We start from the raw sequence: 25,683 nt of genomic DNA, 5'->3' as shown, positions 1-25,683 counted from the left end.
AGCAGCAAGCAGGCTCCTGATTGGTTAACGCGGCGCGAACATACGGCAAACTTAAGATTTTTCAACTCGGGCATCAGACGCAAATTCGGTTCAAACGCGTGAATGCACAGAAAGCACCAAATAAAATCACTCGCACGTAACGCGCAAGACACTCAATTCGCCTCTTTGAGGCAAAATCGTATCCATCGCGCTGCACTAAACGCGTCTATCACGCCAGAGGACATCCAGATGTGCGTCAACGCGTCTTTACATTGACTTAACATGGAAATCACTCGCTCCAGACGCTCAATTCGCGTTCGGTGTGACCCCAGCATAAGAGTTGTTTGCTATTCAAATCACCAATGGACCGACGACGAGGTTCAGGCTTTATTAAGCTTATATGCGGAAGATTAATTTGCCTAAATTTGCCTAAAGTACTGACGGAAACGCAGACAGCAACAGGTCTGGGGGGAAAAAAACGTTCCTAGGACAAATTGTTCCGGGTAATTTAGGTGGAAACGCGGCTTTAGAAACACAAATGTGCAACGATTTATGGCTTTAAAGTTCATCAAAACGCCACTTTACATTTTTAGTAAAGTTTCTTTTATATTTTCCTGTGACATGTAAATGATTTGTGAAAATTTTGAATTTTTCCGTTTGTCGTTTTTATCTAAAGGGAATTTTCTTAATCTTGTCGGTCTGCAAAATTTGCAAGCACATATTTGTTGATAAGACCAAACGTATAAACTTGAGGCTGCATCGTATTTATTTGATTATAAATGCTTCTTTGTCTCACAAAGTAAAGTTACACAGGCTTATCTAACACGAGTCATACAATCAAATATAATTGACTGGCTGTCCTGCACTAACATGTTTGGGAAATAATATTTTCTTTGCAGGACTTTGATGAAATCCTTGATGCAGATTTTTGCTTGTAATATCAACTTTGCCATTAAAAGAAATGCGTTATATTGTACATTCAATACAATACTATTATTTTGGATCATTTTAAAGCTGCTGTCCGTAACTTTTTTTGTGTTCAAGATTTACAAAAATTATATTATGAGAATATACATCATGAATCCATTTTCCAAACTGTGTTTTTGTCTTACCCTGAATCATTATGGTACACTTATAACAAGTGTTTATATTGGGACTATTTCAGGCCGGTCTGGTAGAAAGCGCAGCGGAGGAGCACAGTCCCTGCGTGACTCGCCATAGACATAAACAGAGAGAAGTAGCTCCGGCTGCAATGTTCTTCCGCAAGACATGCAGTTCTGTTTATTAACCACTAGAGCGCAAAAGGTTACGGACTGCAGCTTTGACTTCTCAATATGTTTTCAATCATGATTTTTTTCCCCATTCCAGTAAAGGAGTAAGTTATTATTTAAAAATAAATACATTTATTTTAAAGGCTTTACCCGTTGTACTGAAATGAAATGTGTGATCACAGTTGTTTTACATTGCACAGCCCAACTATTTGGAAAGGATATATTTTACATAATTCAGGTCAGTCATAACTGTATACGTGCATTAAAGCGTTTAATGCAGATCTAGCCGTGGATTATCCAGCTTATACCACGATCATTCGACAGCTTTGAAAACTTAAAACTGTTATTGATGTTTGCAGCGCAATATTTGACCGGAAGTGTAAAATTGACGGTTATTTTTGTCAGATCAAACAGAAATTCCGCCCGCGTTGAATCACACTGAGATAAAGTAGTGCGGGAGAGTACATTTATTTGAATGAATGAATGATAGCATTTATTTTAATTAATTATAGAGAGAGATTCGTACCTGTCTGTTCGGCGTCTCCCTCCCAATGAACCTCGAGTTTGATTACTTCAAAATAGTGATGTAACCCCCTCGTTGCTGAGAAATATAAAGCAGCGATTCAGTAGCGAAGATATTTTATTACTAAAAGTCGAAGTTTTTGTGCATTCCTGTGTCTATGTGCCCGTGCGCGCGTGGTAACACTTTACAATAAGGTCTCACTAGTTAATGCATTAACATTAACAAAGAGCGAATATCTACATTTTTACAGAAGTTATTCTTCTTTGATAACGTTAGTTAAAAAAGTAACTGTTAGTTAATGTTAGCTCAGGTCCATTAAATAATACAGTTACAACTTTTGATTTTAATAATGTGTTATTAAATGATGAAATTTACATTTAACTAAGATGAATAAATGCTTTAGAAGTATTTGTCATTGTCAGTTTGTTAACTAATGAATTAACTAATGTTAAATAATAGAGCCTTATTGTAAAGTGTGTGACTGAACAACAACAGAATCAGAATATATTCAAACAATATATAGGGCATGTAGTCCAGATTAAAATATAAAAAAATGTAAGTTTGAAAATAAATAGCCTTAAGTTATAAGTATTAAATATTTGGTTGAAAACAGCGCATTAATATAGAACGGTGATTAAACTGATGAACTACCTGAGCATTAAACCATTTTATTGCACACCATCCAGCCAATCAGAATCGAGTATTCAGACAGCCCATGGTATAAAGAAACTTTGAACATGATCATTTGAAGTCATTCCTCACACAAAGACAGCCAAATCATTGTCTTTTTGGCCAAGTTCCTTTCTATTCTTTTTTTTTTGTGTGTGAATAAACCCGGCCCGGTTTCACAATTTCTGTCCCAGCACTGGAAATGTGCTCAGAATATGAATAATCCATATGTAACCCAGTTAAAATATGTTTATCAAGACTTATAAAGAAATATTGTTACTCTCTTAAGAAAATCGAAATGCACATTGTCCTGCCTGGGCTTGAGACTGCACAGATTGTGCTATAAGGAGAAAAAGACGACGTATTGGGAGGCATTTGATGGTCTTTGTGTCTATTTGTATTAAAACTTTTTTATCTTTTAATCTCACTTTAAACGTTCAGACAAAGCTTTCACAAGCCACCAAAATCAATGTTTGTCTAAACAAATGTCACATATCAGTTTGCCTTCTTTCTTCTAATAGCAAAAACGTTTGACCTTAACCCAGGGGTGTCCAATCCTGATGCTTGAGGGCCGCTGTCCTGCAGAGTTTAGCTCCAACTTGCCTCAAACACACACCTGTCTGGAAGTTTCTAGTATGCCTAATAAGACCTTGATTAGCTGGTACAGGTGTGTTTAATTGGGGTTGAAGCGAAACTCTGCAGGACAGTGGCCCTCCAGGACCGACTTTGGACACCCCTGCCTTAACCCATCCAAGAACTTCCAACAAACTTTGCGCTACAGACATTTAGCATGTTCTGATTGAAGTTACTGATTTTCTAGCTCTTCTGACTTACAATATTCCCATAACGAGCTTCTTGGGGCCTGTAAACTATAAAGTTTAAACTATACAACTATACAGCGTCAGCCAGAGTGACTGCGGTTACGCCCCACTGAGTGGCAAAAAGACTGAGCGGTAGCATTGGTTTACAGTGTGAAAGCAGCGAAAACACACAAAACCAGGCCCGGCGACAGAGGGTGGGTCGGGGGAGGCTTGGCCACGGACCCTGTGAACATCCCTGTGCCAAGATCCAGTGCGTATCTGTCTTTGTGCTCGTCAAATGATTCAATTTCCAACGTGTTTTCGCATCGGTGAGTAATGTAGCCAATCACAGACATGTCTGTTGATGTCTTGAACGCTATAGCCAATCACAGGTGTTGAAGTAGAATCCACTCACCGCTGGAGTTTTTGTCCAGTGCTGAGTTCTGCACACACAATAATCCTCTCTAAGTGTAGACATGATGTAAATAAGAGATTCATTATATCATATAATATAACGGAACTGTGTGAGATAGCGTTCACTGAAGGAATGACAGCGTTTAGTGATTATAAAGGGAGCGCACTTTGCGTGCTGTCCGAGCGATATCAAAAATAGTCATTAATAAGCCTATAATATATTCAGAATTTGAATAAAACTTCCATTCTTGACAAGCGGCCACATACACACCAGTGGGGCCTGTACCATGATGGTAGTTTAACAAACTCAGGGTTACAGGATTAGTTTAGAGTTGACAAAACCAAACCAATCTATTCAGGCTTTGTTGGTCCCATGATGCTGATCATCAGCTTTCTCTGTCAACTCAGGCTTTGATCCTGAGTTTAGCTGTGACATCAGCAGTGAACAGCCAATCACAGGCTGTGGATCAGTGAAACTGAGATTCACTTCTCGTGAGAGAAACAGTGAGATTCAGTTCTCTCTTCTGCAGAAAATTACATGATTGAACAATATTAAGAATTTAAACAAATTTACACAGCAGGAAGAAAAGAGCTGTCTATAAAAGAGTACAACTTAAAGGGTTAGTTCACCCAAAAATGAAAATTCTGTCAGTAATTACTCACCCTCATGTTGTTCCAACCATGTAAGACCTTCGTTCATCTTCGGAACATAATTTAGTATATTTTTGATGAAATCTGAGAGCTGTCTCACTCCTCCATAGGCTTTCAGAGGGAATGAAACTTGATGGCCCAGAATAGTAAGTAAAAACGTCATTTAAGGAGTCCAAATGACTACAGTGGCTCTGTATTAAGTCTATCAAGCGACGAAAATACTTTTTGAGCGGAAAAACAACAAAAATCTCGCGCATGCGTCGTGGCACTCCCGCGAACTCTCGTCAGAGGCTCAAATTGAACAACAATAATAGTGGGATAAAGTCGTTATTTTTGTTGTTTTTCCGCTCAAAAAGTATTTTCGTCGCTTGATAGACTTAATACAGAGCCACTGTAGTCATTTGGACTCCTTAAATGACGTTTTTACTTACTATTCTGGGCCATCAAGTTTCATTCCCTCTGAAAGCCTATGGAGGAGTGAGACAGCTCTCAGATTTCATCAAAAATATACTAAATTATGTTCCGAAGATGAACGAAGGTCTTACATGGTTGGAACAACATGAGGGTGAGTAATTACTGACAGAATTTTCATTTTTGGGTGAACTAACCCTTACCTGTCACCCCCCTTTTTGAGAATACACATGAAAATGCACTATCCAAACTTAAAGGGCTGTAATTCAAGAATGCTTTGGAATATAGACCTAAGTTTGGTCTTGTTTTAAAGCAGACACTCGGCAGATTATTGCTGAAGTGAACACAATTCAAAATATGAAAGTATGAAAAAGTTATGGAAATTTAAATTTACTGTAAATAAAAAATACTGTACTAAATATTTTTATTTTATATAAAATATATATTTTACAAAAATGTTTTAATCTAAAATTACTATAAAATCAAAGCCATATGTCTAACCAAGTTGTGTTCCAAATTTGAAGTTGATATCACAAAAATTGAAGTTCCCATGAGATTTTGTTTAGGCGCTGTACCACAAATAGCCACCGGGTGTCACACATTCCATTGATTGTTTTTTTGATGCATTTTTCTGTACATTTCTGTCCAAATATCCCTTCCATCACAAAATGGTCACCAAATATGGAACCCTGAGACTCAGACCTTTCCGACGATATGTGTTTTGTCAAGATTAGAAAAGATTTTTACTATAAAGTAGTTAAAATAAATGTTGTAATATAAAACATGACGATGCCCACTAGGGGAGGAGCCCGCTAGAATAATTTAAAGTACCATTTCCATGGTAACGCAATGTCCAATTTCAAAACGGTTTTCACAGGATGAATTTTGAGTTCGTAAGCTTTCGAATGATACCTAATTTATGATAATTACTCAAATATATGATACAAAAAAAAGCCGATCAAAAAAAGAGTGCCAGGTGTCCCGCCAGCGGGACGGTGACAGGGAAGAAGTTAAAGAAAATATTCACTACGTCAATGCAAGTAAAAGTTATGAAGTTAGTTTAGTTGATATATAGAGAATTGAGTAATGTGGTAATTTTTATAGCTTTATTTATTGATTTTAAAGCTTATTTGTATGACCTTTGTATAGGCTATTTTTATATTATTTTCAACTAAGTGCCTATTAATGATTGATTAACTAAAATGATATATGTGTAATTGATTACTGGTATAATAATTACATAAATGATATCTAAATCATTCAAAATTATTATTATTATAAATAAACATTGTTAAAAGACAGACACTTTAGTCTTTAATAGCCATTTGCTATGTAGTGACCTTTAATTTGGAGTAGAAACAGGGACACTATATCAAGTCGAACCTTTAGTTTAAACTGATAACTGTATGTTTTACTCTTGTTTTTCTCTATTAACTCCAGTCATGCAGCAGCTCTTCTGCGACTCAGTCCCGGTGAGGGGGCGTGATCCGGCGGGAAACTTTCAGACAAGGTTATATGATACCATCTTTGTTTCTACACGTTTTTTAGGAAAAAGAAAGAAGACAATTTTGTTTAAACGCCTCTCCCTCGCGGTTTAGATGTGCTCCCGCAAAACACAGATTAATTGATATGTATTAACTAACTATGGCTTTGTTGTACAGAAAGACATTCAATACACAACAATCTGCATTTATTGAGAATATTTATAATAGATGATTTTGTAGATCAAGTTGTTAATTCCTAAGTTTTAGTCTGCGCAACATCTGGAAACAGTACAGCTAGCCGATAATGCTTAACATAAGACGAGTATAAGACACACAGGCAAAGAATGCTGACTTTACGATCTAGCTTTCAGTAACTCGCAAACCACCTTATGGCACAAATCATATTTTGAGGGAGCATTACAACATTCATTAAGAACTGAAGTTCCTTTGTAACATTAGTGAGGAAACAAGCCTTGTGATATCAGGTGAATTAGTTTCTCGGTAGAAACCCTATGTGCGCGTGAAGTCAGCAAAACAGGAGGATGATTCCCAGCGGTTCACCTGTGCATAAGAAAAAGCATAAAGATGTCAGGAAAACAGCAGCCACCATAATAACATTCGTCTTTAACCCTGTGTGTCAATCTAGAGAAGAATGCCGTCACAGTTTAAAAAGCGCAGAATTGACCTATCTGTAAGCCCCGCCCCTCGATTGCAGATGAGCCAATGGCAGTTGAGTATCAGTGGCGCTGGAACCGGAACTCGGATATCTTTAGGTTTCAGCGCCATAGAGAAACATTGGAAAATCCAAAGCTCTCATCGGTTTGATGGTGTTTATGCTACAAAAATGGTAAACCGATGTGCCTGGGGTACTGTAACACTGATTCCAGGGATCCTGAGAGGATTTTCTGAGTGTCATACTCTCATTAAGTTACGATTAAAGTGAGTCCATGCTAACGTACAAACCGAAATAGCTAACTGTTCTCACGTCATGTAACGTTAACAAAAAACTATTTGTTTTTGTGTATATTTTTGATATTTCTGTTAGTTTAGATATGTTTAAGGTCTGCATTATCTGTTTTACTAAAGAGGGACTCCTATTTTGATGGGTATTATAGTCTAGAGGTAGTGAAAAGGAGAGCTAGCAGTTTATTGGAGTTGTTTTCAGATACAAAATGTACAGTTTATTAGCACCCCCGAAAAGGCATACGGTCTGTATATGTTTGTTTACTGTGAGTGTTTTTGTATAATTTGCTATCTATGTTAATGATAATGCAACGGAGAGAGAGAGTTTGTGAATGAGATGTTAAGGCGCACTTATGCTTTGTTTGTTCAGCTCTTACGGTGATTTTTTTGGAGTGAAAAACGATGTAATAAACTTCATAAACCATCAGTAAAGTTTGGCCATCAATCGGACGGGGTATACGCTACATTCTGTGTCAAAAAACATCTTGGGATGAGGTTTTCACACTGACAGCTGTCATTGTAAAACAGTTCGCAACTTTGTTTGTTTGTCCGAGTTAACAACAGTAACTAAGGGGGGCGGGGCTTACCAATAGGTCAATTCTATCAGTAAATTGATTTAAAATAAAGAATTAAGATAAATCAGTGACTCACGCTCTCTGTGCCGGCAGTCTAGCGCATGCGCATGTGAAGACTGTGTTTGGGCCCGTCCACACGCTCAAGCTTCTCAAAATGTCTCCTGGCATTACGGATGTTGATGAGGGTAGCGGCTGAAGCTGGAAGAGAGAGTAAGAGGCATTACTCTGGGTCACAATGTGCTTTTCTCTAACCTCAGTGCAGAAGGTTAAAGAACAATTTGGAGGTGTTTTGAAATGCAAGGAAGGATAGCTGGGAAATCTTTGTGTAAATGAGGAACTGTCAAATCCAACACAAGTTAAGTATGGCGTGCCACAAGGTTCTATCTTAGGTCCCCTCTTGTTCTGATTTTTTCATTATTGTCATTCACTTTTGTAGTTTTTTTAATACTTGAAGCAGGAGAATAAAGCTTTACTCTACTTTTGAGTCCATTCTTTGTCAAATTTTTATCAGATTTCATTCTTGTTTTCTGTTTATTCAAATAAAGCACTGTGTCAATGATCCGACATACCACTCCATCAATGACATTATTTGAATAAAAGGTAAAAAAATTGCAGAAGATACAATGGAATATGCTAATGTTCATGAATGAGGTTGAGATGTTAAGAATATAATGCACATTCTGTGACATGGCTTGAACTTTTAAATGGGAAAAACATGGAAAATTAACAACTTAATCTTCCAAATAATGGGATACAGCATGATTTGGGTTAACATCTCAGACTATGCGTTTCATGGTTTCACTGCCCTTCAAAGTCCCAGGTATTTGTATTTTGAAAAACAATTCCTAAACCTATTATTATGGGTGATAATTCAACGATACAATCGCAATACTTTAAGCCAAAATATTATCCATTATCTGCTGAAAGAGCCACAGCCACCAGGGAATACAGTTTCAATGAAAGGGTGTACATGGTCTCAACAATGCTTAGGTAGGTGCTACGTGTCAAAGTCACATCCACATGGATGGAGGACCCAAGGTTTCCCAGCAGAACATTGCCCAAAGCATCAATGCCTCCGTCACAACTTGGCCCTTGTCAAACTCGCTCAAATCCTTACGCTTGACCATTTTTTTTTGCTTCTAACACATCAACTTTGAGGACAAAATGTTCACTTGCTGCCTAATATATCCCCCCCACTAACAGGTGATGAAGAGATCATCAGTGTTATTCACTTCACATAATGTCATAATGTTGTGTTATGCCTGATCGGTGTATAAGTTAACAAAAAATGCAAATGCTAAATTTGGTGTGGACTTGAATAGGCTTGGTGACACCAAACTAAAAATATTCATGCTACTGAACCTGAAAATACAGAATTATGTTAGATTTATACTACGGGGCCGTTGAATGCTTGAATCTGATTGGCTGATGAACGTTCTGAGGTGTGCAATTATTTTCTGGGAGATGCACAGCGAACGTAGTTCCAGGCAGCTCTTGACCGCATTACAGTTCCATATCACTTCGCATAGTTAACTGTAATAACGGAAATTGCAGGACTAAAAAACAACAATATGACAGACGATTTTCCTAAAGTAAATCTTAATATTTACAGTGAATATAAAACGTTCAACAACTGGGCGGCAGCAGTATTAGACAGTCCAGATGAAAACCAACAAACGGAAGCGGACATCAAAGGCAAGCTTTTCTGTCTCATTACTGAAATCAAACATGCTCGCACACGCACTACAGTTTGCACAAAAAGGTGTTGTCAGCGCTGCCCTGACGTTTTGATCAGTTAGCCCATATAGTGGAGCAACTTAAAGGCTACACGTGACATTTTTTCACTAGCGAGGTAATAACAGCTGTTTAGAGACGCACAGAGGGAGCCTAATTCACACAAGCACTCTCTCTCGCTCTCTCTCGCTCTCTCTAATAACTTTATTAATAACTGCAGTAGAATGCTATCAACGGCTCAAGCCTTCATTAACAGCTTTAAAATGACGTTTCGGAACTAGCAAAAGAGCCATTGGATGAGACGCGGAAGAAATAGTCCTACTCACAATAGCGATTTAAGTACAAAAACCGGACGAATCCCTTTAAATATATAATCGGATCAATGTCTTGAGGTGTGGTAACCGTAGTATAAGCGGAATATATACTCCGCTTCGCGTCGTGACCGCATCACCACCTCGGGTGTGCATTATCATTCTAATAATTGAACGGCCCGGAGTCAATTATTCCTTACATATATGCTTGCTCTCTGTCAACAACATAGCCTACGTAAGGGATTTAAATGACTAGCTCTGCATTAAACGATTTCAATGCAGGACGTGGAGGCAAAGAACCACCAGATGTTTTTTATTTATTTATGCATTTGGCAGACGCTTTTATCCAAAGCGACTTCCAGTGCCCTAATTACAGGGACAATCCCCCTGGAGCAACATGGAGTAAACACACACTGGTGGTGAACGCTGGGATTGAACCAGCAACCTTCTGCGTACAGGTTCCATGGTTTAACCCACTGGACCACCATCTCACATAGATGTGAAGTGGGCATCTCATTCGACGAAACTTAAAGGAAGCATAAGTCTCGAGATCATTTTGCCATTAGATAAGCAAAGCATCTTCTCGGCTCATTCGGGGTGCCGCTTACCTGCAGTCACTCAGGAATGCAGTGGTGGACAGCCGTCTTTCCTCATTCGACTGGTGTTTACATTTCATGGGATTTCTCATTGTGGTCGTGATATTATGAAAACTCAGTTTCATTAATTAATTTTATCAAAAGTAATTACATTGTGTAAGATAATTTTCATCTAATAATTCCATACATCACGAGGCAGACGACGACATTATGTGATCAAATACAATCAACTTGTTAAAACGCTCCACAGCGCCACCCAGTGGATTTAGTTATAACTGCGAGTTTTAGTGCTTGGGATTTATCATGGATTCACTGCATTTACGGCCAGCAAAGCAACACAGTAAAATTTGAATATTATTTTTATTTTTCAAATATTAATTACAGATCAAATATTCACGCACACCCCTAATCTGTCAGATTTACACCACGTAAAATTAATTTGTATGGGAAATTAAATTGTAAAGGTGCACTATGTAACTTTTCCGTCCACTAGAGGTCGTCTATTCAAAACAAAGGCGTAGTATGATGACGCCAAGTTTGGGCACAGAATCTTTGGGACATGTGGTCTTCACCTCACAGCCGGTGGGAAAGAATCGGGATCGGACATGAGAAATCATGTTGATGGATGTGATTATTAACATTACTGTAGTATGAAGCAGACCAGGGCCGAGTGTTGTGGAGCTGAGGAACCGCTGGAGCGATTGTTGATAAGATAAACGCAACACACGCCTCGCGAGCAGCAGGACTTTTATTATGACACAGTCGCCACTTCCTATTCTCCGGTCATGAGTATGAGGTAACGCAGCTCTGATTATAATATTAGACACATCTGAGTGTGTTGATGATGATGTGATGACGTTACTCTGTGCGTTCTCTCAGCGGCTGCTATGACACTTGTTCACACTGCAGTGAGAGTAAAGCGTTTCTGCAAAATAACACCAGAAACCAGGGGGAACGCAGATATGATGTCATCGACAGGCGACTCCCTCACACGTCCCGGTTCCTCGGGCAAAAGAGCAATTTCTCACGATTTACAAATAGTTGGAAACATTTGGGATATTGTAAGTATTCAACAAAATATGTAACACTGGCCTAGTGGTTTTTGGATATTTTACTGAAAAAATGTTACATAGTGCAGCTTTAATTGTCTTTTTTTATAGTACTTCATATAAATGTCTGAAACTTTATGTGGTTGAAAACACTGAATAGTTGTGATGTATGAAAAGCACTGAACGCATTTGTCTCTGGCTCAGCGCCGGCCAAAGAACGAAGCATTTGACACTTGTCACTTGATTTTAAGTCAAAGGGTTAAAATCAACCGTGTTTCAGGTGTGGAGTGGGGACAAATTGAAAGTGAGGGGGCACAAATCAGATCTGAGGGGGTAAAGCCCCTTATTCCCCCCTCAAGGAGCCGGCCCATGTGAGATTATCAGGTGCCATTCCTGGTGGTGATGCTGATGCTTACGTATAGATGGGTCTGACATGATCACCATGACGTAGGTGTTGGACGTGAAGACGTCAATAAAGGCAGCAAAGTTAGAGTTGCGCACTTCCATGCTTTGGAAAGAGGCCGCCAGCTTGCTGTGGGACAGAGAGATGGGTCAATATCACCATGACTCTGTGCTCAGCACTTACAACTGCATGAATGGAGTCTGACTGACCTGCAGCTCAGCTTGAACTGCTTGATGATGTTACTGATCTTCTCGAAGCGATGAGCATCTCGCTGTTCCTTACACTGATAATGAGAGATCACCTGACAAGACACAAGCATACATGTCAAATAATTCACAGGCAATGTGTGGGAGGTTGTTTGCAGTTTGTACATCCGTCAAACAATACAGAAATAACTCAATCCTGTCTTTTAAATCTGCTGAGTATTCAAAAGATCTACAGTTTCAGACATTTGGCGCTTGGCGTTTAGAGAGCGGAAGAATGAATGCAGACTCCCTCGCTTTTTGCATTGCAGATAATCTGGTGTTAAATGATGTTGTGATTCTGGATAAAAAGTTTGTGTTTGACAGAGAACAAGGTTGTGTGTTCTGCACATTCACTTGAAAATCTGTCCTCAAACCATCCTTTTGTTGGCAGGCAACAAGCCCTCATTGGTAACATGGGGAAGTTGGAACAAGGCGCGTGTTAGCGACTCCAATGGCCCACTAGGCCCTATTGTCCATTCAAGTTCCCCTGAAATGTCTGGTCAATGGACCCTTCACTTCAGCAGGGATCCGGCAACACTGTTACCATACTGAAGCTGTTAAAACCAACCTCTGTATAGCCAGAAAACAATCATATTACAGTGTCCTTGAGCAATTAATTGTTTTTATGTGCATCCTAGTCAAAAATCGGCACACTACAATATGCTTCATATAAAGTAGGGGTGGAACGGTTACTCGCGCTTCGGTTTTTATCACGGTTTCGGTATGTGGTATGTTCAGGGTAATTAGGACATTTGCCAAATAAAAATAAACAAAATAAGAACAAATAATCAAACTACAAGCAACAGCACAAATACATACAATAGAGCAAAGATATAACATAAACAGAGCTTTCCAGATACAGAAACTGAATAAAGTAATCAAATATAAAATAACATTGCATTTTATAATGTATAAATTAAAGATGAATCATTATTGAAGTTGCAAAAGCTATTCAGTCAAGAGAGGTGAGTGATTTCTGTGTCATTTGTTTATTTGATTAAGCAATAAATTGTTTGCCTGACAAAGACCCTTTAAGGTTGAAACTTTGCATGTTTTAATAAATCTTTGGGAGCAGTATCAACAGTGTGCAGATTTTTGTTTACTTTGATTTATTCTTTATTGAATCTGACACCTGTAAAAGTTTCATTGGATGTGCGCACAATTCTTCCCCTTTAGATTTGTTGTTTGATTAACATTAAAAACACAGACAGCAGGAATAGGCTTCTTTCCCTTTAAGAAAGAATGCACGGAAAGAGTACATACTACACATGAACACGCGTCTTTATCGACTGTTTACATTTCACTAAAGACATAACCTACTATGTTCGTTACGATTACTCACCAAGACGTGCATGAGTGAATGTGTGTGAATTTTGTCCGTTCAACCGCAAGACTTGAAAGAGAACTTGAATATTTGCGAACTATCTGCAACGCGCCGCACACTGCACACACACACAAATATCCTCTCAGCGTGTGCAAGTGCTCTTCCGCGTCTTGCTCTTGAATGTTTAGATTGGCACAATATCGTGTGTGTGTGTGTAATGTGGGTGATTCAGTTCGGTACAAACCAGGAAAGTAGCTCTTTCAAACAGTAAGACTTCATCTGCCTCAATTATCTGAGCAAAGTTGCGCAGGTTGCACTCGAGCTGCTGTACATTAGGAATGAGCTGATAGACGATACTGGACCACGCCTGAGGACACAAACACACAACAACATATTCTATACAATACTTTTAATAAAATGTGTTATTCCTAATTCAAATTTAACATCTGAGCGGGTGCAGAGAAAGGCACACGGTCTTACTTTATACAGCGTCTCATCCCAAATGGACGTCCTGAAGCAGGTGCAGGCCAGGGGGCGGGACAATCTTTTCAGGTCTTCCTCACGCTCCTTAAATATCTAAAGAGCCACAAAGAAATTAACAGATATTAATTAACACAGTTTATGTTGATTTCATTGTATTTTACCAGTCTGAAGACTTGGGACTCAATACAGTAATTTATTTGTGCATTTTGGTAATGAGAATTTGAGGGTCAGAAGAAAATGCCTTAATGGCCCTAAAACAGGCTTAATTTAATGCAGGGGTGGGGAACATTGATCCTGGAGGGCTACTCTCTTGCAGAGTTTAGCTCCAACCCTGAAAAAAACACTCACCTGCCTGTAACTTTGGCCATGTCCACACTAATAAGTTTTCGCTTGAAAACGCATCTTTTTTCTCTCCGTTTTGGGCTTCCGTGTACACTGAGACAAAACATAGCTTTTTGAAAACGCTCTAAATTGGATAAATTTGAAAAGGCCGTCTCCGCGTCATAGTGTGGACTGGGAAGACTGAGGTATTTGAAAACAATGACGCATGTTTAGTCATGTGACGCATATTGTACCAATAGATATGCATGTTTATACAGCTATTCTGTGAATAGTCATGTGCTATTCGCTTTCACACAGTTGCTAAAATATGTTACTTTGCACACTTCATATCACGGTCCTGCAAGGATGACAGAAAATGTACTCGCATGTACTGTCCTGTGGCAAAACACGAGTGTAGTTGCGTTTTAGACCAAACATAACGCATCTGGGCGCGTCAGTGAATGGTGAGATATTTTGCTAAATAAAATGATCCTGCCAGAAGAATTGTGTGATAACTTTGATGTCTGTGTCATCTCAGTGAGCTTTTATGAGGTTTTAAGTTGAATTTGCACGGTAAGTTGAATTTGGCGTGTACTGATGTTTCAGTGTGGATGAGAAACTTTTGGAAAAAGTTAGTGTGGACGGAGAGCGTTTTGAAACAAACTCAATTTTCAAATCTATCCAGATTAATGTAGACGTAGCTTTTAGGCCCTGTCCCAAATGGCATATGCACTTTTGGTCTTGTGGACTTACAATAGCCGCTGCGTGCGTGTGTCCATTAAGTCCACGAGACCGCAGGGTGTCCCATTTGTCATTTTAGGTCTCAGAAGGGTGCTCGCGAGCCCTTTGAGGTCGATATGCGCCCCTTGATGCACACTTCTGCCGAGCCCGCACTGGTGCTGGTTACTCAGCGGACTTGTTCCCAACACTCAAAGCGGTGTTACGTCATGAAAGTGCGCACTTGTAGGAAGACCGCAAGGGTTTAGGGTGCCATTTGGGACAGGGCCTTTGTAATCCTGAAGACCTTGATTAGTTTCAGGTGTGTTTGATTAGGGTTGGAGCTAAACTCTGCCAGAGAGTGGCCCTCCAGGATCAATGTTCCCCACCCCTGATTTAATGCAAGCAATATATTTTATATATATATATATATATATAGATTATTGGGGACACTTTATTAGGTTATTTTAACTACTATGCACTTAATAAAAATGGTTAGGTACAATGTAGGGCTGTAACGATTTGACCAAAAATAAAAACCTCGATTAATTGAACATCTGACCTCGATTACGATTAATGAACGATTATTTTGCTTTTTTTTTTTTGCCCTCATAAGGTTTTTGAGTAAGTTCCTGATAAGGTTTGTACTGTAAATATTTTCTACTATTAAAAGGTGGACTTTTTTTTTCCTAATTAAAAAGTGCATTTCTTTGTGTTTAAAATACTTGAAGGAAACGGTTCACTTTCAGCAGTTATTGTCTATAGGGCAGATTTCTGTTTGTTGTACATCAGATACAGATAAATGAACACAGTAGGCCTACATTACATTTATCTGAATGCATCAATGAGAGAGTGATGGTGTGTGTGAATTACTCATACCGTCTCTATTCATTATTAAGCTGTGGTGTGTACTTACTGCAAAGGTATTAAAATGTATGCCTATAACGGTTGAGTTTCTAAGCTACTTTAGTGACTTTACTTTAGTCACAGGACAGTGTTTACACTGCGTTTCTGCTGCTCCTCTGCGCGCGATCTTCACGTGACGCAGGTGAAAGATCTGCCTTCAGGGCGCGCGCGCGCGTGTTGTCAGAGACACGGCTCGGCTCTCTGTGTCACAGAAAGAAGCTGAACACTGAACGGATACGTATTGTTGTTTTTGAATAGTGCACAATCGCTTTAAATGTTGAAACTGGCAAGCCTTAAACGCATACTTGACAAACTTTATGAGCACGAAAGTGAAAGCGGCTTCGGGGCTTGCGCGCGACGTCTGTGTGTGTGTGTGTGTGTGTCGGTGGCAGCGCGTATAGGCTATAAGAACAGCAATTAACTGACCTGTATAAACTGTGTAAAACATGCGGCTACTATAGTGATTCTGGGCATCTATAAACACAGATAACTGCTCCTGCTTCTCTCTGTGCCTGCAAACTGCACTTGATGTAACTGACGAGGCGGAGTCACGTGAAAACCGAAATAACCGACATGGGAAAAATATGTCGGTTTCGGTTATTTTTCGATTAATCGTACAGCCCAAGTACAATGTCCTTATTTTATTGATGTTGTACTGCAAAGCACATGCTGCTATTGAGGTGGGATACGGGTAAGGTTAGGGACAGGTCTGCTGGTATGGGTAGGTTTAAGGTGTAATTAATTACAGTCACGGCTTGACTTTAACACCATCTGCGGGTGGATTTCAGCTGTGGCGTGTAACACAGTCACTCCCACTAGCCCCTTTGGCGGGTCTTCTCAAAAGCCATCTGTTATAATCGCGATGTGCATTATAACCAATCACACACAAATCTGTTATATATGCATCTTATAAATGCAATGTCATAATCAGAGACGATCAGATTAGTCATCGCTGAAACGCCGGGGTTTTGTTCAGAGGGCATGCGATGTACGTAGCAGATTCATTCATCCTACTCTGATTGACTGTTTTTGTTCTATTTCAGCAGCGAAAATAGTTTCAAACAATTACCACAGCATAACCATAGCGCACCTGATGTGACTAGCATAAAGCTGGCGTGACGTTCGATATTCACGAATTCAGGGGCCGTCTCTAAAGTTACACACTTCAATAGCATTTGAAGAGAATGGCTTACAGTCATAAAAACAACTGTAAAGTGTTCATCTAGGTGTCAGGTATGATGCACATCTTTTAGATTTATTACTAAAATCCCATGAAAATATGGATATTTATTTCACTAGGCTACTTTATGGGCTCATACACAAAATATGCTTTAAATATGTCATAGCTGATAGAAATAAAAATCTTATTTTTTTTCTTCAGACAAACAGCTGTTGATGACCTGGCAAGTTATACATTTCATGTAGACTTGATTTAGATGTCTACAGTGGTCATTTACATATAGCCAACAACAAATTTCCTAACAACAAGCCAGTGAAAATGCTGAGTGGCTAGTAACTTTGGAAAACCACTAGCCACAGTGGCTGGTGAGCAAAAAAGTTAATGTCAAGCCCTGATTACAGCTGTTATCTTTTACACTCGTCTCTCATTAGCAATCGCTCCAGCGCCTCGTTCAGCTCCACCCTGCTTCATACTACAGTAACGTTAATAGATCTATAATACATTAGCTCATCCATGAACATGAGTCCCGTCGGATTCTTTTCCACCGGCTGTTGAGGTGAAGACCACAATTCTGTGAAATCAAGCCGTCGTCAAATTACGCCTTTGTTTTGAATAGGCGACCTCTAGCGGTGAAAATTACATATTGTGCCTTTAAAGCTGCACTATGTAACTTTTCCGTCTGCTAGAGGTCGCCTATTCAAAACAAAGGCGTAGTTTGATGATGGCAAGTTTGAGCGCAGAATCTTGGGACATGTGGTCTTCACCTCACAGCCGGTGGGAAAGAATCGGGACAGGACTCGGGCAGAAATCATGTTGATGTGATTATTAACGTTACTGTAGTGAAGCAGAGCAGGACCGAGTGTTGTGGAGCTGAGGAACCGCTGGAGCGATTGTTAATAAGATGAACGCAACACACGCCTCACGAGCAGCAAGTATGCAATTCCAGAATCGGAATTGCTTTACGATTCTCAACCCTAGTTAGAAACACTTTTTTGGGATTCAGTGTGACCCAGACATGTTCTTGCAGGTTTCTTGAGATTAGCAGTCAAGGGATTATACAAAAAAATGGCTTTAAAAAAGGAAATTCACACTCATATCATACCAGGTCTCTCTGATCCTCCTGGACCAGGTCCATCTTGTGTACCAGGCAGAAGATCTTTGCGTCAGGCGAGTTCTGCAGGATGGCTTCCAGACACGACTGGTAGTAATGCATATCTTTCTCCAGCTCTCGGCTCTCCACATCAAACACGTAGATCAAGACCTCTACATTGCGAAAAATGTTGTCTCTCTGACTCGTGAAGTAGTTTTCCATGAAAGTGTCCTGCCTGTGCAATTCACATTTAAAGACGAAGCGAGAATGAAAGCATCTTCACAAAAGCCATCCAACAAAACTCTTTGGTAGAGGGGTGCTCATGACACTCACCCACCGCAGTCCCACAGGTTCAGCACAAGATTGCCCAGAAAACGCACATGAGAGTGCTCCACATCAACTGAAAGGAGAAAACACAGCTGACGTTAACCTTTCACTGATCAAACATCAATGATATTGATTTGTTTAAACATAGTTTTGCTCAAAAGTTTACACACCCCTTGTAGAATCAGTGAAATAGTGAATAATTTGAACAAAATAAGAGGGATCATATAAAATGCGTGTTATTTGTTATTTAGTGCTTTCCTGAATAAGATATTTTACCTAAAAGATGTTTTCATATAGTTCACAAGACAAAAAAAAGCTGAATTTATAAAAAATGACCCATTCAAAAGTTTATGAACCCTTGATTCTTAACACGGTGTCGTTCCCTGATGATGCACGGCTGTGTGTGTGTGTGTGTGTGTGTGTGTGTGTGTGTGTGTGGTTCCCTGATGATCCACGGCTGTGTGTGTGTGTGTGTGTGGTTCCCTGATGATGCACGGCTGTGTGTATGTGTGTGTGTGTGGTTCCCTGATGATCCACGGCTGTGTGTGTGTGTGTGGTTCCCTGATGATGCACGGCTGTGTGTGTGTGTGTGGTTCCCTGATGATGCACGGCTGTGTGTATGTGTGTGTGTGTGGTTCCCTGATGATCCACGGCTGTGTGTGTGTGTGTGTGTGGTTCCCTGATGATGCACGGCTGTATGTGTGTGTGTGTGTGTGTGGTTCCCTGATGATGCACGGCTGTGTGTGTGTGTGTGTGTGTGTGTGGTTCCCTGATGATGCACGGCTGTGTGTGTGTGTGTGTGTGGTTTCCTGATGATCCACGGCTGTGTGTGTGTGTGTGTGTGGTTTCCTGATGATCCACGGCTGTGTGTGTGTGTGTGTGTGTGTGTGTGGGGTTCCCTGATAATCCACGGCTGTGTGTGTGTGTGTGTGTGGTTCCCTGATGATGCACGGCTGTGTGTGTGTGTGTGTGTGGTTCCCTGATGATGCACGGCTGTGTGTGTGTGTGTGTGTGTGTGGTTCCCTGATGATGCACGGCTGTGTGTGTGTGTGTGTGTGGTTCCCTGATGATCCACGGCTGTGTGTGTGTGTGTGTGTGGTTCCCTGATGATGCACGGCTGTGTGTGTGTGGTTTCCTGATGATCCACGGCTGTGTGTGTGTGTGTGTGTGGTTTCCTGATGATCCACGGCTGTGTGTGTGTGTGTGTGTGGTTTCCTGATGATCCACGGCTGTGTGTGTGTGTGTGTGTGGTTTCCTGATGATCCACGGCTGTGTGTGTGTGTGTGTGTGTGGTTTCCTGATGATCCACGGCTGTGTGTGTGTGTGTGTGTGTGTGGTTCCCTGATAATCCACGGCTGTGTGTGTGTGTGTGGTTCCCTGATAATCCACGGCTGTGTGTGTGTGTGTGTGTGTGTGTGTGTGTGATGGTGGTTCTTGAGTCTCTTGTTTGTTCTGAGCAGTTAAACTGACCAACGTTCTTCAGAAAAATCCTCAGTTTTCCAGCATCTTCTGCATATTTGAGCCCTCTCCAGCAGTGACTGTGTGATTTTGAGATCCATCTTTTCACACTGAGGACGATTGAGGGACTTTTGTTAAAATTATTCACTGATTCTGCACGGGGTGTGTAAACTTTTGAGCAAGACTGTATGTTGTGCCTGGATCATAGTTCACACATATCATAATGCATGTTGACATATTAACATCTGCCCCTCTGCATCACACATTAATGAACGTAAAACTGGGAAAATTATTTAATTTCTTGTAACTGTTTCCAGTATAATTTAAAACGAGTACAACAAATGATGATTTAAGCTACTGAGAACAATAGCCAATGCAGAAAACGATCCCTTTTTTGAGCAAAATTATGAGAATATGACCAGTAAATGTTTTGAGGGGAAAATTTCTCCTCTTCAGCACTCAAATCTAAAGCCAGATTGGGACGGGATTCGTTTTACAGGGGTAGATGGAGTAATGTAATTTCACCACATGACGTCTGTAATATTATAATAATAATTCGTAACATTTATATATACCGCTTTTCTGGGTACTCAAAGTGCATTACCTATAGAAGGGGGGAATCACCTCAACCACACCAATATCTTAACGGGATAAGAAATCTCAGTAAAACTAGCAGAAGTGGGAGGGGTAACTCCATTTACACACCGCCATCACCTTCCTGTCGTCATGTGTGTATTACGTTGTTTCCTGATATCATGTGTGCAAACACATAATCTATATATAACAGTTAGATCCGGTCAAACAATTTATTAATCAATTTCTGTTCAGGACTTACCTAAAGCTAAAAGTGCCTATGACAAGTGCTTTTGACCCTTTTTTTATCTGAATGGTAAGCAGAAAACCCTTGAGGTTTGACTTGTCCCACAAACGTACATATTTACAGTGGGTCTATTCGCACGGAATCAGTATTACCGGAGCTAATTTTTCCGGACCTAGAAGGTAAAAGTCGCCGTGATCTTTACTGACATTATCCGTAGTGATGACTGAGATGGCACATTCAGACAGGACTAAAATCCCTGAGACGCTCTGGTAATACTGACTTTACCCCACCTTTCCATGTTAAACGAATCCCGTCTGAATAGGGCTTTATTTGCACTTTCAAACCTGAAGCTCTGATCACAAAACACACGATCCAAACAAAGTGGAATAAATATTTTTCTTGTAAATGTCATACTTGTGGCTCCAAGGCGGCGAGTGTCTCTGGCGATGTAATTGGCAAATATAATTGACCTCATACTGGTCTTCCCTGATCCACTTTTACCCATCAGCAGCACCTGCAAAAACAGCAGAAGGTCATTTCTGCAACATGTTCAGTAGCAGGCGTAGTATTTGAGATTATTGCCATATCAGCATCACCGGATGTTACATTGCAGATAAATATTGAGTATTTAACAACATAATATCATTGATACAGCATAATGCAAACAAACATTTAATAAAAAGTACATGTACAAAATGTTCTTTAAATGTACTTAAGTCTTAAAAGGTTTGTCTGTATAAAAAGTGCCATCTCATAACATTAAAAATTGGGGCAGTCCAAGAGTACATGTGTCATAGACAAGTATTGACATTTGGTGCTTCTTCACGCGTCAATAAACGCCCATGAGTCAGTCTAGAATTACCTATTCGACCCCTTGTATGTACAAGCTGCTCGTGTCTTGATTCAAAAGAGTAGACATATTTTCCCAACCACAGAATTTATTTAAAATAATTTGTTATTTTGTCATCCATATTTTGGTTGAGTAAAGGATTCATGTCCGAGGGTTGGATTTGGCATTCACTGATTCTTTCTGCAAGAACTAGTTTTGCAACCATGTCTGCTCGCTCATTTCCAATAACGCCACTTCATCCTGGAATCCAGTAGAAAACAATGTTCAGTCTCCGTAACTGATTGGCTGTGATTAATATATAGGGGATAGGATTAATCTAAACGCTCTTGGCTATTTTAAAAAAAGGGGAGGTGTGTGTGTGTGTGAGCCATATTGTAACTCAAAAACACCACTTGACAGTTTCATGCGCTTTTAATATAGACTAGTTAGTTCTCAATGGTCCCGTCGCCTGCTGTGTTCAGACTTAAGCTGAGTTTGATGTTTGCTACATTCAGGAAGTGTACTTTCTTAGAGCAGATCAAATAAAAAGGGAGTTCGTAAATGACGAAAATGTAGCCATGCAGTAATATTGAAAAAGTGAGGATGCAACGCAGTGACGATTCACACCCTTATCGATCCTGTCTTCCGGTTTCAGTGGAAATTACGTCAACACATTGAACAGGGTTCCCACTCTTTTTCAGCAACCATTTTCCAGTACTTTTCCAGGACATTTTCAATTTTACTACGGCGGGAATAAAAGACAAGGATCATGCCAAATATTGCTTTCGAAGTCTTTAAAAGCCGTCCAGTTTATCGCCATTACTTAACAATCCAGCATTTTTCAATATGAGCTCTTCATCATACATTATGAATATGGAAGCTTGTTTACACCACAGAATAGAAAGAAAAGGTAATTGTGACTTTTTATCTCGCTATTCTGACTTTCTCGCAATTGCGAGTTTACATATTTGTGATATAAACGCGAAAATTGTCGCAATTCTTTTTTCCTCAGAATTGGACTTTATAACTTGCAATTGCAGTTTAGATCTCACAATTCTGAGAAAAGAAGTCAGACTTGCAAGATATAAACTCGCAACTGCGCAAAAAAGTCAATTGTGAAGAAAAGACTTGCAAGTTTATATCACGCAATTCTGACTTAATAACACACAAATGTGACTTTATATTAAAATTATGTGATTAGGTAGCAGCTTACGAGTTAACATTCACTGCATACATTTGAGCAGTTATAGCATTAGCTATTAAACATCATTATTCAAAATACTACTCACACGTATCAAACTCTTTTTCCTGAACATGTGCTTTCTGCAACTAGCGCTAATTGTTTGGGCCAGCGATAAACTCTTTATACTCGGCTAAAGAAATAACTTTTTTTTAAAGAATTTTCCCAGACAACAACAAGATTTTCCAGGACATTTTACATTTTGTCTAATTTTCCATGTGTTTTCCAGGACTGGAAAATTTGTCATCAATTTTCCAGGTTTTCCAGGACGAGTGGGAACCCTGATTGAATAATGCTAGTGTTACAAGACACTACAGTGGACCTTTAAGTTGAGCCTCCAAGGTTAGCAAATAAAGCATAATGCTGTGCAGACTGGCGAGGAGGAAAGAGGTTTTTTCAATGTGCGCGCACACACATGTTAAATGGTGTATAACTTAAAATGAAGTGAAACATCAACAGTCAGTGTTAAATAACAAGAAACTCACCTTCTTCTTCATGGCTGTGCTGGACATTTCCCTGATCGACTTCTCCCACTGTACACCACTGTGAATCCCTGAACTCTGCAGATAATCAAAACCTGCAACAAGACCAGAACACACACGGCATCACTCCTCTGTCTGGACCAGGTCAATCAGGACTTCTTTTAAAACTCTATAGTTTGTGATCTGTTTATCTTCGTTAAAGCTACAAACGTCATTTTCTCTTTCTCTTTAGTTGTTTAAACACCATTGGTGACAGCTGTGGGTATATTAAGGTACTGTCCCTTTAAGACGAATGCACGGACCTAATATTAATGACATGCATCCGTTTTCTTTCTCAGTTGATTACAACACATAACCGAATGTGTTTACAAGGAAACTCGCGGAGACGGGCATTGAGTTATTTTACATGCACGCGTCCATTTAACAACAAAAGAGAGAGAACTGAATTCTGCGTACACGTGCCGTCTGTGTGTGTGTGTGCGCACAGAAAACAGTGTGTGAGTCCTCTTGCGCTTGATGCCTGACTCGACTTAAAAACAATGCAAGTGATAAACTTTCAATCTATGATGGTTAAACTTTGCAATTAACTCGCAAATCACATGCGTTCTGAACCCGTCTGCTTGGTTACAAACATTCTTCCAAATATCTCCCTTTGTGTTCAGCACAACAAAGACATTTACACAGGTTTGGAACAACTTGAGGGTGAATAAATGATGACAGAATTTTCCTTTTTGGGTGAACTATCCCTTTAAATTGAACTGCATCACTGTAACCTCATGTGTAGGTTGATTCAATGTTTAATATAAACTTATTGTGCTCTAATTTTTGTCTCCTATCATGATAATGTCAGTGAAATTAATGATAAATGTGATGAAAGTTGCTAGATTTCAGCCCTAAAATGATACTTGAATTGAACACCAGACACAGTTAGAAACGTACTGACACTTGTGGACACTTTAGTACTGCATAAAAATAAATGGATTTCTTTGTATCAGATGCAAATTTAAACAAATGAATAATATATATAGCTTTATATCCTCCTGAGAACTGGGGGAAAACATTTGTGAATTTAGTATTTTTCGTGTCATTACATCGTTTACAGCATATGAAAAAAATGGAAAATAACATTTTAGAAAGGTGATATTTTATTCATATGTCCTCTGTAGTGGACACCAGGACTCAATATTTATTAAAAAAAAAATTATATAAATGTAATTTGCATTTTAATGGGGCAACATGTAATGGAAAAAGAAGTGTAATAATGAGAGTAAGTAATTGGCAAGATTTTGATAATAATATCTAATGTTTTAAAGGAATATTGATATCAAATTTCTTTCCCTATTCACCTATTCCCTATTGTTGTGTCTCCAAAAAGCCTGATAAACATGAAGAAATCAAGGTCCTTTTTCATAACAGAAAGACATTTGAATTGATCCCACTTTTTTTTCTTCTTCCTAGAATTAACTTTGAGACATACTGCATTGACTATTCAGCACAGTGGCGATTTCTAGTGGATGTATGGTCAGTTAATCAGACACAACAGGTCAAGCACATAATCATACTCATAACTACACGTTTAATAACACATATTTTGCCTTCATTTTGTTTTCTAATGTGTAACCCAACCAACTTCCTTTGTGAAATACATGCTATCGCTTATGCTACATGCTACTTGCTTTAAACTTTAGTACAATACAAAGACAATCGTGTATTTTGAGTGTCTTAAGTGTCCAGTTTAACTCTTGAGGGCACGGTGGCTTTGCTAGTTGTGATTATTGTTGGGCACTTCCAGCTAAGGACTTGCTCACATCTCAAATATCCCATTAGGAAATGAAGACTGCTCTTTACTTTCCTCTGCTGAAGTCGCCAGCGCTCTGCTAAACACGACAGAAGACTCGAGACAGAAGAGAGATTGCTGTGAATGTGGCTAATGTTGACAAATAATCACATACCTGGATAAACTCCCCATCGATGTTTGTCTCTGTTGGCGAATGGTGACGGTGGGCACGTGACTAACCGCGGCTGTCTCGCGATGACCGCTCGGATGACGTCGGCGCACAAGTGACATTCACGTGACTCGAGGCGCTGTTTATCTTCTGAACACCAGTGTGTGCGTGTCTTTCACATTCTTATCCTTTATCGTTTTCAGTGTCTTTCAGCGGACAGTTCTATTACCCTTTAGACTGGGTGTTGTAAATGGGCTTTGCGATGGAAGACACTTTATGTTTTGTATTATATATGAGGCAAAAGTCGTAGTTAATAGTGAGAATGGGACCCTATATATATATGGTGTATAAAGTGTGACCATATATATATGTCCTGGTCCTGGTGTCCACTACAGAGGACATAGCATAACATATGAATAAAATATCACCTTTCTAAAATGTTATTTTCCATTTTTTTCATATGCTGTAAACGATGTAATGAC

The 25,683-nt window shown here is 39.5% G+C and overlaps 1 protein-coding gene across 1 annotated transcript; it reads right to left on the bottom strand.

The window, feature by feature from the left end:
* Window positions 1-5,818: 5,818 nt before the first annotated feature.
* rraga (Ras-related GTP binding A) lies at window positions 5,819-25,279 on the bottom strand. Its single transcript, XM_079838164.1, has 11 exons — window positions 25,208-25,279; window positions 23,259-23,350; window positions 21,119-21,218; window positions 18,433-18,499; window positions 18,112-18,334; window positions 13,883-13,978; window positions 13,647-13,769; window positions 12,043-12,134; window positions 11,847-11,962; window positions 7,817-7,938; window positions 5,819-6,763 (listed from the first exon to the last, which is right to left on the bottom strand). The coding sequence occupies exons 2-10, from the start codon at window positions 23,283-23,285 to the stop codon at window positions 7,835-7,837; spliced, it is 948 nt and encodes a 315-aa protein (XP_079694290.1). The 5' UTR covers window positions 23,286-23,350; window positions 25,208-25,279; the 3' UTR covers window positions 5,819-6,763; window positions 7,817-7,834.
* Between the last annotated feature and the right edge of the window lie 404 nt (window positions 25,280-25,683).

This window comes from Gobio gobio (genome assembly GCF_949357685.1).
Source record: "Gobio gobio genome assembly, chromosome: 16".
NCBI lineage: Eukaryota > Metazoa > Chordata > Actinopteri > Cypriniformes > Gobionidae > Gobio > Gobio gobio.
This window is presented reverse-complemented; position numbering and strand designations above follow the sequence as displayed.